The sequence below is a fragment of the Oncorhynchus nerka genome, linkage group LG2, assembly GCF_034236695.1.
Source record: "Oncorhynchus nerka isolate Pitt River linkage group LG2, Oner_Uvic_2.0, whole genome shotgun sequence".
NCBI lineage: Eukaryota > Metazoa > Chordata > Actinopteri > Salmoniformes > Salmonidae > Oncorhynchus > Oncorhynchus nerka.
In genome coordinates, this window is record NC_088397.1 from 48,296,159 (window position 1) to 48,311,884 (window position 15,726).

Sequence of the window (15,726 nt, forward strand, 5' to 3'; positions counted from 1 at the left end):
TCGGGCTATACTTGAAGTTGAACACAGTCGGGTCTGGTGTGTGTGTGTGTGTGTAATAATAATTATTTGGTGGGTGCTTATATTTGTCCTATTTCACACATGTCAAGTGTGTATTAATACACGTGTGAATTGGAAATGGTTTTGTTGCATATACAGTGGGGTCTGGAATGATTGGCACCCTTGATAAAGATGAGCAAAAATGACTGTATAAAACAAAGAATACAAATACTATATTGTATGCAACAAACAAAAAAATGACATTGTTATTCTTTTATACTAATACAATAGCTCAGAAAAATTTGTTTAACAAGTTTAAACAATTTTGTTTAACAAGTACAAAAAGATAGGGGTCAAAATGATTAGCACCCCTGTTTTCAAAATATGCCTTTTTCTAAAATGTTTCATGAGATTGGAGAACACATTGGGAGGGATCTTAGACCATTCCTCAATACATAATCTTTCCAGATCCTTGATATCCTTCGTCTGCACTTATGGTCTGCCCTCTTCAATTCAAACCACAGGTTTTTAATGGGGTTCAAGTGGGGAGACTGAGATGGCAGTTGCAAAATGGTGATTTTGTGATCAATGAACCATTTCTTTGTGGATTTTGATGTGTGCTTGGGGTTATTGTCTTGCTGGAAGATCCAACTGTGGCCAAGTTTCAGCTTCCTGGCAGAGGCTACCCGGTTTTTGGCTAAAATGTCCCGGTACTTGGTAAAGTTAGTGATGCCATCGACCTTAACAAGCCCCCAGGGACAAGTGGAAGCAAAATAGCCCCATAACATCAAAGATCCACCACCATCTTCTACAAGTAGGTATGAGGTATTTTCTGCATTGTTCTTTCAAAGGCCAAACTCACCTCTATTTTTGTGTCATACGACAATAGCACCCGTCCAAATCCAAGTGCCGATGCCATTCAGCAAACTCCAGGCGGTGCTATGGTTGGAATGCCACGCATTGTGTCCCCTGGATACAAGGAGGCTCAAGCCTCTGCACTTCCTCAAACTCATTTTCCTGCGCATGCAGTAAGTCACTGCTCATTGGAGAAGGGATTTATACTGTAGCCAAGGCAACAATATGTACCAGCAGCAATAAAAAGCTCCTCTGCCAAAGCAATGAGGCATTTTAATAAGAGGAGCTGAGAGACTGTTCAGAGCAGCGCCTGCATGTCCGATCCTTCCACCCAAACTCTCACTAAGTTACAGCCATTTGAAGTCTGGACTCAACAAAGATGTGGATGATTTAAGGTGAAAACGGAGGGTTAGATGTGTGGAGCTGGTGAGGGGGAGACAGGGGGAGACAGGGGGGAGAAAGGGGAGCTGGATTCTTAAACATGTGATCATTATCTGGGCCTCCCGTGGAGAGGAGGAGAAAGAAGGGGAGAGGGGGAGGTAGGCAGAGAGGGAGGGAGAGAGGGAGAGTTCCACCACATGGCCACGCTACACCCACTCAAGGGAGTGCACTGGACTGGACTTAGCTGTTAAACATTTCTTTGCCTCCTTGTCCCTGCCTTCTGCTCCCACTCTGTCTAATATGTCTAACACAGCAGAATCCCAGAGTGGTTTGTATCATCACGGTCCACTTGCCCCTGGACATAGGCCTGTCCTGTCCATATCATTAGCGAAGCGCCAGTTCCTTGAGAGATGCCCCCTCCATCCACCCTCTCTTTACCACCCCCACAGAGGAACACACTCAATCTGTCTGCTCTCATCTCATCAGTGTTAAGTCACGCATAGGCCAAGGCAGGCACCTGCATCCGCCCCTGCACCAGCCTCAGTCCCCCTAGTTAAAGCAGCGTCTCTTACATTTCACAATCACACAGTAACATGGCCGACCCATCCTCAGTGAGATAGCTACCCCCTTCCTGGACCCACCTCCTGATCCTCTCCAGATACACATTTGCTGCAGACTGCATAAACCGGAACAGGAAGCATTATTTCACCCAATACATAAAACGAACCCTCCGCTCTGGAATATGGGGTGTAATAAACCCCAGGTTCCCACCAAGACAGAAAGGACATGAAGGATGCTTATTGCCTCATTTCCTGTAGCAAAGCTCCTTTCTCCCCCCATCGTCATCTATGGCGGGAAAGGAACTATGCAGTGTGTCACTGCTGATAATGTTATGATGAGGGGGCCAAGTGAGGGGAACTGAAGAGAGGGAGGGAACTGAAGAGAGGGAGGGAACTGAAGAGAGGGAGGGATCTGAAGAGGGGGAGAACGGAGGAATCTTCCCATGCTGCCAGAGCAGCAGCTGCCCCAACTCAATCCTAGTCCCAGCTAATAAAGGGCATCCTCAGACAGACAGTCGTGACCCAGCCATGACCACAACAGACCCAGGAAGTCCCCATTAAACCATGTCTTAACTATTCATCTAACTCATGTGGGAAACGGAATAGAATTAGAGAAGAGTGGAAAACAAATAAAACATTGTCTTTCGTGAATTAAATGAATTAACTAGAAATAAACCGTATTAACAATATCATCACAACGGTAGGGAATTATAATGGAAAGGAATCTACAGTATCAAATAGTTAATTGTATGGTTCAAAAACATTCTTAGTTTCTCCTTGAATTGACTTTCGCTCACTTCCAACATGTGAAAGTATCAGCTTGGCTCAGTGTGTCTCCTCACTCTTGGTTCTGCTCCGCTGCCATCCTCAGACTCAGTCGGCTCCATTAAGAAGCAGTTGATGTCATTGGCTGCCTGGCGTTGCCACCGAGGCCATCTGCTGTCCAGCTGAAGAGAAGAGCTACCATCACCAGCTGCCGCTGTCTGGTGTGGCCCCTCACCAGGCAGGGCCGCAAAGGGAGAAGTATGGCCCCTCACAAGGAAGGGCAGGCAGGACCCCAGAGTGAGAAGTGTGGCCCCTCGCCCGGCAGACCAGGCAGAGCCCTAGAGGTAGAAATGTGGCCCCTCACCAGGCAGGGCAGGCAGGGTCCCAGAAGGGAGGAGGTAGGTAGAAAGAGGGACACATTTCTGACTCTCCCTGTCTTCCAACTCCAACAATCCCAAAACAAGTTGAGGTCACTTTTCATCAGGAACCTTTGACCCCAATGGAATTCACACATTCCACTTTATACCTCTTCACTAACCCCTATGCCTTGTCAACCCGGACCTTCATCTGAATGATGGTGACTAAACCAATATGAACCCAAAAATGTAAACATATAGTGGCTTGCGAAAGTATTCATCCCCCTTGGAATTTTTCCTACTTTGTTGCCTTACAACCTGGAATTAAAATATATTTTGGGGGGGGTTGTATCATTTGATTTAAACAACATGCCTACCACTTTGAAGTTGCAAAATATGTTGTATTGTGAAACAAACAAGAAATAACACAAAAAAACTGAAAACTTGAGCGTGCATAACTATTCACCCCCCCCCAAAGTCAATACTTTGTAGAGCCACCTTTTGCAGCATTTACAGCTGCAAGTATCTTGGGGTATGTCTCTAAAAGCTTGGCACATCTAGCCACTGGGATTTTTACCCATTCTTCAAGGCAAAACTGCTCCAGCTCCTTCAAGTCGGATGGGTTCCGCTGGTATACAGCAATCTTTAAGTCATACCACAGATTCTCAATTGAATTGAGGTCTGGGCTTTGACTAGGCCATTCCAAGACATTTAAATGTTTCCGCTTAAACCACTCAAGGGTTGCTTTAGTAGTATGCTTAGGGTCTGTGTCCTGCTGGAAGGTGAACCTCCGTCCCAGTCTCAAATCTCTGGAAGACTGAAATAGGTTCCCCTCAAGAATTTCACTGTATTTATCACCATCCATCATTCCTTCAATTCTGACCTGTTCCCCAGTCCCTGCCGATGAAAAACATCCCCACAGCATGATGTTGCTACCACGCTTCACTGTGGGGATGGGTATTCTCGGGGTGATGAGAGGTGTTGAGTTTGTGCCAGACATAGCGTTTTCCTTGATGGCCAAAAAGCTAAATTTTAGTCTTATCAGACCAGAGTACCTTCTTCCATATGTTTGGGGAGTCTCCCACACGCCTGTTGGCGAACACCAAACGTGTTTGCTTATTTTTTTCTTTAAGCAATGGCTTTTTTTCTGGCCACTCTTCCGTAAAGCCCAGCTCTGTGGAATGTACGGTTAAAGTGGTCCTATAGACAGATGCTCCAATCTCCGTTGTGGAGCTTTGCAGCTCCTTCAGGGGTTTCTTTGGTCTCTTTGTTGCCTCTCTGATGAATGCCCTCCTTACCTGGTCTGTGAGTTTTGGTGGGCGGCCCTCTATTGTTGTGGTGCCATATTCTTTCATTTTTTTTATAATGGATTTAAATGGTGCTTAGTGGGATGTTCAAAGTTTCTGATATTTTTTTATAACCCAACCCTGATCTGTACTTCTCCACAACTTTGTCCCTGACCTGTTGGAGAGCTCCTTGGTCGTCATGGTGCCTCTTGCTTGTTGGTGCCCCTTGTTTAGTGGTGTTGCAGACTCTGGGGCCTTTCGGGAACAGGTGTATATATACTGAGATCATGTGACACTTAGATTGCACACAGGTGGGCTGTATTTAACTATTTATGTGACCTCTGAAGGTAATTGGTTGCACCAGATCTTATTTAGGGGCTTCATGCAAAGGGGGTGAATACATATGCACGCACCACTTTTCCATTTAAAAAAATGATTTTTTTTTATTTCACTTCACCAATTTGAACTATTTTGTCTATGTCCATCACATGAAATCCAAATAAAAATATATTTAAATTACAGGATGTAATGCAACAAAATAGGAAAAATGCCAAGGGGGATGAATACTTTTGCAAGGCACTGTAATCCCCATCTCGCATTTCTTGACTTTCCCTACCTGAACATAAACAGGAACCTGCACCCAGCCGGCTTCCTCCTCAAAAACACATCATCACTCCATCAGTTTGCATGCACTACTGTTCACACTGATACAGGCCTGTCTGTCTGCAACGTGCCTGGCTCTGTCTCAATGGACTCATTACCAGGCCTAGCCTTATTAACAGAGGGAACAGACAGACAACAATAGAGTCATTATGTATTACAAGCCACTACCAGGCACTGTAGAACAACGGATGACAATGTAAACACAAATCATACTAGTCTAGTCAAGAGACACATTAAACTGCATATGTGCAATTGATTTTGCAGACCTGTATTCTATACATGAAATCCGAAGTTCAATTAAAGTATTGCAGCAAAATCTAATGTCCTCAATTCCCAATTCATCAAACCCTGAGTAAGGTTTTACTGTATAAGAAATAATAAGAAAATAGATATTCGATCTGCAGGTGTCTATCTCTCATCACACAAGGCCATGGCCAACATCATAGGGGTCCAGCTCCCATTCTTCCCCAGTGAGGTGATGCCTCACTGCCTCAGTGCCTGGGGGCTGGGCTAGCAGTGGAGCTGGAGCCCCTGGAGCTCTCTGTGAGCTGAAGGGATGATTAGCCTTTCCTCTGGAGAGAGAGAGAGGGAGGGGTAGAGAGAGAGAGAGGGAAAAAGAGCAAGAGAGAAAGAGAGGGAGAAAGAGACAGAGAGGCCAGCCTTGCCTCGGGCTATTGTTTGGACACAGTTCCTCTCACGCTGTATTGGCCACAGACAGGGCGTGGCTGGGGGAGGCCAGGCAGGGAGTTAGGAGGGTGGGGGAGGAGAGGGAGGTTCTGGCTCAGCACAGGGCATACTTTCTCTGTGGAGAGGGAACAGGAAGGCGGGTGGTCCCAGGAGAGAAGGGGGAGAGAGGGGGTGAGGTGGGGCTTTCCCCTGCAGTTCTGCAGCTCTGTTCCCAGCCTTTAGTTCTACTGCTTCAGAGCACCATGAGGTAATGAGAGAGCTGGAGCCTCTACCAAACTCAGGCCAGATGGTGAGAACTAGTCTTCCTCACAGGGCTCTGTAGGCAGCATAAACTAACATGTTTTCACTTCTCTCATCTGCAGAGAAAAGTTGAGTATAAATGACTTTGTATTAAGAAGTGTTGGAGGTTATTCCCTTTCAAACGGACTACAGCATGTGCACTATCGAAAGGGGTCTTTCAGCCGGTAAAAGTCCACAATCCTCTCCATGCTTCAGTAGGGTGCAGAGTATAGCTTGTCCTTCATTCCAACTACATCACTAATGCCACAATTGAACCCTAACACTAAAATTCGGACCATTTCTCAGGCCCACCGAGAACTGTCTCAGATCAGATTAAAACCTGAATAATGCTTCAAACTCAAAAGGTAAATCCCCAATCCCTCACTCCAACCTTGACCATGACCGACACCCGCTGTGGCAGGTGTAACATACAGCCCATATTACAGCTATTTCCCCTCGTATTCAGCACAATCCAGCCTGTTATAAGTCAGTTGTGTTCTCCCCCTGTTGGAACAGAATTGTCTCTCTGACTACCTGAAGGCTGCCTTCTTTACGGCTGCGTCTCAGGCGCTTTATGGAGCCGAATTTGGCAGATTCTCAAGAGTCTGTGATGAGTGCACGCTCACCCAGTGTCTGCAGGATGCTGATGATCAGACAGCCACAACTACATATATTGGAATAGGCTTACAGTGCATTGATTTTAGAGGACAGAAATGTTTTCATTCTGGTCCCGCTCCTCCGGCTGAGATGTGTGCGCCTCCCCCCAGTCAGACACGTATTAGGGGTGACCGTAATGCATTTGATTTGTCGCTGGAACATCAGCATCGTTTAGGAATGCTAAACAGATTGCAGACATCCAAGTGATGGATTAAGTATAGTGGCCAATCGTGCCGAGGGGTCATCACTCCCATGATGAATACATTAGTATCAGCACCTGGAATAGGCAGGTCATTTGTTACATTCAGCAGCACAGTGGATGCAGCCTCCTACTGTAGATAGATACTCCTGTATTACCAGGGGTGGTACAAAGTGCAACACACCAGCACAAAACAGGCCGATTCTCACGTAGGCTTATTTATTTATGCAAATTCACTACGAGTCAGATCACGAACACACTGGCTTTGCTCCCTCTGGGCACCGATGTCAATTCAACGTCTACTCCACGTTGGTTCAACGTTATTTCATTGAAAGGATTCAACCAGTGTGTGCCCAGTGGGCTGCCACCTTGGATCTACTTCTAAGGGGGTTCAAAGTTATGGAACTAGTCTTCGTCACAGGGCATCATGGCTGGTGAATGGTGATTTAATCTTGTGTCAATGCCAGCCAGTGGTTGGTTTTAGAAGGGCATTCCAAGGGCAAGGAAGCAGATTGAGCTCTAGTTTTATAGCCTTACTGGACATCTGTCAGTGATGTTATTGAGGTCCCACAGAGGTGAAACTCAGTCAAAATTCCTGGCATTTCTGCACAGTCAAATATATTCACAGGAGTCAGCCCGTGCATACTAACAAGTTGTGTCTGTTCGCTAGCCTTGATCCGGCTCAGGGCAGGACTAACAAACAGACTAACAAATACCCAGACATGGAGAAGGCAACACCTCACGAACTCATAATCTCTTAATCCACTGAGTGCTGTATCTGATTTATCAGATAACTCCTCTGACGAAGTGGTGAAATTTGACTAAGAGGAGAAATCTGAGAAATCTAAGTCTCACACATGAACAATCTTAAGCCTCATCTTGTAAGATGTCCTTAAACAAAGATAGTATAAGTGTTCAGCTTTGTGGGCCCCTCTCTTTCCAGGGTGAGAGTATTTAACAGAGTTCCTTTCCCAAGATGCAGTGGGGCGAGAGTTACGTGTGTATCTGTTTCGGTTTTGCCTAATCAGCCTCACATAACTCCAGTCACCTGACTGGCTGCCCTGCCGCCCGCCCTGCCAGGGAACAGGAAGCATGACACCACTGCCCTGATGCAGAGGAATGTGAGAATGCAGAACTAAGGCTCCCTGTTAAACACTGCATGACTGCAAAGGAGGGAGGGGGAGGGGGAAGGGAAGGGAAGGGAAGAGAAGGGAAGTCTCCCACAGTCCCAGTGTACTGTAGTGGCCCTCAGATAGCATCCACTTAGTGTGGGAATGCTAACATGCTAATGGCACCTGTTCAAACAGAAAGTTTGAAACCAAGCAAGCAGAGCAAGCTTGGGGGAGCTGGTAGATATTTCACACTGACCAGTCGACTCCGTGCTGTGCTTTAAACCCTACGGGCCAACCATCTGCAGCTGAGATCACCTGCTGCTCTGCTCAACACCATCTGCCCAACACACAGAGGAAACCATTAGAAAGACAGAGCCACCTACGACGCATCACAGAGGCACCAGCTCAATATCTCCTGTTCCCCTCCCTGGCATATCTAAGCTCAGTCGGAAACCGAACAACAGCCTGAGGTGACGAGGAAGGAGTGTCAGTCCCTTCCTCTCTGATGTCACCTGACAAACACACAGCCTACAGAGACATCCCAGCCTACACACAGCCGAGACATCCCTACTTGCAAACTGGCATTGATATACAGTACCTGTCAAACGTTTGAACACACCTACTCAAAAATAATTAATAACAAATGTTTGAGATTCTTCAAAGTAGCCACCCATTGCCTTGATGACAGCTTTGCACACTCTTGGCATTCTCTCAACCAGCTTCATGAGGTAGTCACCTGGAATACATTTCATTTAACAGGTGTGCCTTGTTAAAAGTTCATTTGTGGACTTTCTTTCCTTCTTAACGCGTTTGAGCCAATCAGTTGTGTGGTGACAAGGTAGGGTGGTATACAGAAGATAGCCCTATTTGGTAAAATACCAAGTCCATATTATGGCAAGAACAGCTCAAATAAGCAAAGAGAAATGACAGTGCATCATTACTTTAAGACATGAAGGTCAGCCAATCTGGAAAATTGTAAAAATTTTAAATTTCAAGAACTTTTAAAGTTTATTTAAGTGCAGTCACAAAAACCATCAAGCGCTATGATGAAACTGCCTCTCATGAGGACCGCCACAGGAAAGGAAGACCCAGAGTCACCTCTGCTATAGAGGATATGTTCATTAGAGTTACCAGCCTCGGAAATTGGCAATTAACTGCACCTCAGATTGCAGTCCAAATAAATGCTTCACAGAGTTCAAGTAACAGACAGCTCAAAAACCATTCCAGGTGAAGCTGGTTGAGAGAATGCCAGGAGTGTGCAAAGCTGTCATCATGGCAAAGGGTGGCTACTTTGAAGAATTTTGTTTAACACTGTTTTGATTACTACATGTTTCCAAGTGTTATTTCATAGTTTTGATGTCATCACTGTTATTCTACAATGTAGAAAATAGTTTTAAAAAATAAAGAAAAACCCTTGAATGAGTAGGTGTGTCCAAACGTTTGACTGGTACTGTAGCTGACATCCACAATTGCCCCGCTCTCAGTGGAACTATAAATAAGATAAGGCAGTAGCAGACTCACAAACCACTACATACTACTGTCATGAATCCCATCACACACAGCTCAGCGAACTCACAGGCTCTGAAACACCCCCACACTTATATCCTTTCAGCTCCACTACATCTATGAGCAAACTTTAAGAGACACCGCCTAGTGCATGTTATGACGTGAATGAAGCAACATGAGTACGACTGTCCAGATCACCCTGATCAACCATGTGCTCACTGCTCTCACACCTCTCCCCTTCATGGCAGTGTGCTGTGGCGCAAGACTCATGCCGGAGCGTCTAGTAGCAACTGGCTCACACAGACAGAGAGAAAGAGCCAACAACGGAGCCGGAGCCAGGGGGAGAGTAGCCTCAGAGAAACCCACAGAGACTCCACCACTGCCTGGGAAAGCACACCAGGGGAAGACTTGCCCTCGTTCCATTCTCCCACTTCCCTAACCCTATCAGGCTGCTGTGCGTTATCCAGCGAAGGAATAGGTTAGCGGAGGAACAGCAGAATGAGATTAGTCATCTAGACGCCCAGTTGTGAGTTACCCCAAATACTTCCAACACTCGTTTTAAAATCAGTCACAGGTAAAGGTATATGTACTCGCGCGCACACACACACACACACACACACACACACACACACACACACACACACACACACACACACTGAGTGTAACTCACCCTGGTAGCGGAGGCTGTCATGGTGGTTGTGCTGGTGATGCTGGTGGTTGTTCTCCAGGGGTGAGGGGGGGCTGCTGGCCCCCAGCTCTGCCAGTCTACGGCTGGTGGCCGACAGCTCTGAGCGCAGGTTGGTCACCTCCTGACTGGCAGACTGGATGGCCCCATCGATCCTATGAGCCAACTGCTTGTTGTCTTCCATCATTTTAAGGATTTTCCCCTGAGGACCAAACCCACACAGAGCAGCATGGTGTCAAGTGGAGCATTGGGGGATGAAGAGACTGAGACCCTCTCCCCCTCTTCTTCTCCTTTTTGTCCTCCTCCTCTTCCTCTTCCCTCACAGTTTACTTCACACATAAAGATGCCAGCAGCCAGTTCCTCTTCTCTCCCCTCCGTTCAGCCAGGAGAGAGATGCTGTGTCTACCTGTTACTGCACACAGTCAGTATCCTCCTGTCCCCAACCAGTAGACTGTTTCTGTGTATGACTATGAGTGTTTTGCCAAAGAAAGAAAGTGAGTGCGACAGAGAGAGAAAGAGAGACGGAGAGAGAGAAAGATCAAACACAGCAGGCGGTTTAGGGAAAGTGAGTGTTCCTGCCGAGGAGAATGTGCTGTGAGCAGCTGCTCTGCGAGAGGACCCAGCGCATAGAGAGATGACATGCACCCTTTTAAACGGAACGTACCATGTGCTGCAGCACCAGGGGAGAGGGGGGAGTTAGAGGCGGTTAGACCGAGCCGAGCGCCGCTTCTCAAACTCTCTAACTACAGAATACCTCATGTATCCCACATCCTACAGACAGCCTGTAATGAGTTAGTAATCCACTCTTTTATGGGGAGATGAAAAGCTAGTTTCTCCCACTTTCCTCCTCTCCCCACCTCTCTGGGCTTGGCTGTAATGTTGCTCCCTGTGACAAACACTAGTCAAGTGCTCTATATCAATTCCCTCCTTCTCTCTCTCTCTTTCTCTCGCTCTCTCTCTCTCTCTCTCACACACACACACCCGCTGTCATTCTGTCACTCCCACCCCCTCTCTTTCTATTCATTATATATTCCTCCCTTTGTCCCAGGAAAGCTCACCCCCACATCGGAGGAAAGAAAAGGGGCTGGCTCAAGCCCGGCTAAGAGGAAAACATGTTAACGCCGAGAGCAAACTTAGCAGAGGACAGACAGAGAGAGAGAGAGAGGCACAACTCACTTATAAGGGTCAACACGAAGGAGGATAGGCGGGGAGAATTCCAATTGAGCCTCAGCTAAAGAGCATTGTGGGCTTATGTCTTTGATTAAAGACTGCTCCAAAGGATTACCCGTCTGAGAATAATCTTTAAGCCCAACAAACAAACACTCGCAGATCAATTCCTATTTGGAGGGATGGACGGTTTTTGCGAACCACAGAGATTTGAATATGTACTGCATTTGTATGGCGAGGGAAATCGTCAACCCTTCTCAGCATAGCTACGACTCTGCACACCTCCGTGACACCCTGATCAAACCATACATCTGGATTGATTCTATGAGCAGTGTTAAACCTGTATATTCCCTGTGTCTGTGCACAAAGTCAGGGAGATAAACGTTAAAAAAACACGTCACCCTGAGCCACTGTCTAGGTTGGGTGATAATAGCCAACGTGCTCACTGGCATTCACACAATGGAGTGGCAGACAAAGGCAGGGCCAGGGCGAGACCAGGGAGTCGGTATAACAGACAGTTCTGGTACAAGATCCCAGTTTCACTGGGAGGTTACTGCAATTCCACCACACCCTAGTTTGAAATGAAACCCGCAATGTAATGTGGTGTAGCTGCTGGTGCTTTCACACATCATTTCTCTGTGCCTCTCAGATACTGTAGTAGTCGACCAGTTAGTCTGGCCTCAGGCTGGGAGACTCTCTAAGAGAGAGAGAAACAGAGCGAGCGAGGGAGAAAGAAAGAAAGAAAGAAAGAAAGAAAGAAAGAAAGAAAGAAAGAAAGAAAGAAAGAAAGAGAGAAAGAGAGAAAGAAAGAAAGAAATAGAGAAATAGAGAAAGAAAGAAAGAAAGAGAAAGAAATAGAGAAAGAAAGAGAGAAAGAAAGAAAGAAATAGAGAAAGAAATAGAGAAAGAAAGAGATAGAGAGAGAGAAAGAGAGAGAGAGAAAGAAATAGAGAAAGATATGGAGGGAGAGAGAAAGAGATAGATAGAGACAGACGGACAGACAAAAGAGAGGTTGAGGTGGAGAGAGGTGAGTATAAGAGACGGGAGCAGTCAGAGAGGACCAGTGTAGTCTGTTACCTCAGGCTAGCTCTAAGGTAGACTGCAGAATGATGGACATCTATTTAAAAAAAACAGCAGGACATTGCAGAGAGCACTTAGAACATGTTTCCACTATAGTTCTATCACTAGCAAAATACTTTCACATTTCTGTCACGCCCTGACATACAATACATTGCATATACGACGTAGGTAGAGTAAAGTTAATACGGCATGGTTATATCTGACTGACATGGTACACCGATTAACATCTCAATTCATCAGAGCCAGATTACAAACTCTGTTCAAAATGGTCAACGCTACACATCCATGATGAATCAGTGTGACCATCAGCATCAGAGCATGGAGAACCGTCTCTGTGTCACTCAACTGTCTCATCAGCCCTTGTTTGGTCTCTTGAGTCTGACATTTGAACATGTCTGCTTAGCGTTCACAAGGTGTAAACACAGCGACAGCTGGGGGGCCATGGTGGGGCAGTGTGTATGAAAGCACTGTTTGTCTGTTCTGACCCCGGGTGGGGAAGGTGCTTCCATACACTGGGCTGTTGAATGATTCCCGGAGGTCAAGGGTCAACGTGCCCCAGATAGACATCAATAACAGGGCAGATACGTTGAGGATGTATAACCATTGCATCTCACTAACACAAGGTCCTCCTCTGTCTCGAATGTAAAGACATGTCAGACATGCCTTATGGCATTAGAAGTGAATCCAACAGACAGACTCCCCTTTATCCAGGGAGAGTCATCCTCCTCTCTCTATCTTGCTACTTTCCTAACTTAGCCCAATGTTGTGGTTGTTTGTTTGTTCACTAGTTTGATGCTATTAATGCGAAGTGTAATTAAGTCTGCCAGAGGTGTGCAGTTAAAAAAGAGCTATTGATAAACAGTCACCATGACTGTCTGCCTGGGTTAATTGAATATCGACTTATCCTCAGCAAACTAGAATGCTTTCCATTTTTCCCAATAGTAGAGTGATGTAATACCATGGTTAACTATTTAAACAGCTCTTATCAGGGGCATGTGAGGGATAAATATCTGCTCTCACCAAACACACTTCCTGATGTTCATCACACTGTGAAAAAGAGAGAGAGAGATAAGTGTGTGTGTGTGTGTGTGACAAAGTAAGAGCAAAAGAAAGGTTAGTGCAAGGAAGCGACAGAAAGAGCAGTCAGTCATTTCTGAAGTGTTAGAAACAGAACCACCATTGGAAACGTGTGAGTCTGTGTGATAGTGTAGGATGGGCCTCAGTGAGTCTGTGTGATAGAGTAGGATGGGCCTCAGTGAGTCTGTGTGATACAGTAGGATGGGCCTCGGTGAGTCTGTGTGATAGAGTAGGATGGGCCTCAGTGAGTCTGTGTGATACAGTAGGATGGGCCACAGTGAGTCTGTGTGATAGTGTAGGATGGGTCTCAGTGAGTCTGTGTGATAGAGTAGGATGGACCTCAGTGAGTCTGTGTGATAGTGTAGGATGGGCCTCAGTGAGTGTGTGATAGTGTAGGATGGGCCTCAGTGAGAGTGTGTGATAGTGTAGGATGGGCCTCAGTGAGTCTGTGTGATAGTGTAGAATGGGCCTCAGTGAGTCTGTGTGATAGTGTAGGATGAGCCTCAGTGAGTGTGTGATAGTGTAGGATGGGCCTCAGTGAGTGTGTGATAGTGTAGGATGGGCCTCAGTGAGTCTGTGTGATAGAGTAGGATAGGCCTCAGTGAGTCTGTGTGATAGAGTAGGATGGGCCTCAGTGAGTCTGTGTGATACAGTAGGATGGGCCTCAGTGAGTCTGTGTGATAGTGTAGGATGGGTCTCAGTGAGTCTGTGTGATACAGTAGGATGGGCCTCAGTGAGTCTGTGTGATAGTGTAGGATGGGTCTCAGTGAGTCTGTGTGATAGTGTAGGATGGGTCTCAGTGAGTCTGTGTGATAGAGTAGGATGGACCTCAGTGAGTCTGTGTGATAGTGTAGGATGGGCCTCAGTGAGTGTGTGATAGTGTAGGATGGGCCTCAGTGAGAGTGTGTGATAGTGTAGGATGGGCCTCAGTGAGTCTGTGTGATAGTATAGGATGGGCCTCAGTGAGTCTGTGTGATAGTGTAGGATGGGTCTCAGTGAGTCTGTGTGATAGAGTAGGATGGACCTCAGTGAGTCTGTGTGATAGTGTAGGATGGGCCTCAGTGAGAGTGTGTGATAGTGTAGGATGGACCTCAGTGAGTCTGTGTGATAGTGTAGAATGGGCCTCAGTGAGTCTGTGTGATAGTGTAGGATGAGCCTCAGTGAGTGTGTGATAGTGTAGGATGGGCCTCAGTGAGTGTTGGATAGTGTAGGATGGGCCTCAGTGAGTCTGTGTGATAGAGTAGGATGGGCCTAAGTGAGTCTGTGTGATTGAGTAGGATGGGCCTCAGTAAGTCTGTGTGACAGTGTAGGATGGGCCTCAGTGAGTCTGTGTGATAGTGTAGGATGGGCCTCAGTGAGTGTGTGATAGTGTAGGATGGGCCTCAGTGAGTGTGTGATAGTGTAGGATGGGCCTCAGTGAGAGTGTGTGATAGTGTAGGATGGGCCTCAGTGAGTCTGTGTGATAGTGTAGGATGGGCCTCAGTGAGTGTGTGATAGTGTAGGATGGGCCTAAGTGAGTCTGTGTGACAGTGTAGGATGGGCCTCAGTGAGTCTGTGTGACAGTGTAGGATGGGCCTCAGTGAGTCTGTGTGATAGAGTAGGATGGGCCTCAGTGAGTCTGTGTGATAGTGTAGGATGGGCCTCGGTGAGTGTGTGATAGTGTAGGATGGGCCTCGGTGAGTGTGTGATAGTGTAGGATGGGCCTCAGTGAGAGTGTGTGATAGTGTAGGATGGGCCTCGTGAGAGTGTGTGATAGAGTAGGATGGGCCTCAGTGAGTCTGTGTGATAGTGTAGGATAGGCCTCAGTGAGTCTGTGTGATACAGTAGGATGGGCCTCAGTGAGTCTGTGTGATAGAGTAGGATGGGCCTCAGTGAGTCTGTGTGACAGTGTAGGATGGGCCTCAGTGAGTCTGTGTGATAGAGTGGGATGGGTCTCAGTGAGTCTGTGTGATAGAGTAGGATGGGCCTCAGTGAGTCTGTGTGATAGTGTAGGATGGGCCTCAGTGAGTCTGTGTGACAGTGTAGGATGGGCCTCAGTGAGTCTGTGTGATAGAGTAGGATGGGTCTCAGTGAGTCTGTGTGATAGAGTAGGATGGGTCTCAGTGAGTCTGTGTGACAGTGTAGGATGGGCCTCAGTGAGTCTGTGTGATAGAGTAGGATGGGCCTCAGTGAGTCTGTGTGATAGTGTAGGATGGGTCTCTGTAATTCCGTGAGATGAAGTAGGGTGGGTCTCCGTAAATCTGAGATTACGTACGGTGATTCTCTAAGTCTGTAAGATAAAGTAAGATGGGTCTCTGTGAGGCTGTGAGATAAAGTAGGATGCTGTTTACACAATTTTACAATGTGATTTTGGACTGTTTAATGAAGGAAAACTCAAAAAGGGACTTGGAGTTGGAGAACTAAATCAGAGGACC

At 46.6% G+C, this 15,726-nt stretch overlaps 1 protein-coding gene across 1 annotated transcript in view; it reads right to left on the bottom strand.

Moving 5' to 3' along the window:
* The window catches only part of LOC115136655 (kazrin-like), a 154,075-nt gene that overhangs the window by 78,148 nt on the left and 60,201 nt on the right, over positions 1-15,726 (bottom strand). Inside the window, exon 3 of the mRNA XM_029672259.2 lies at positions 9,974-10,190. Within this exon, the coding sequence (XP_029528119.1) occupies positions 9,974-10,190 (217 nt within the window). The remainder of the gene's footprint in view (positions 1-9,973; positions 10,191-15,726) is intronic.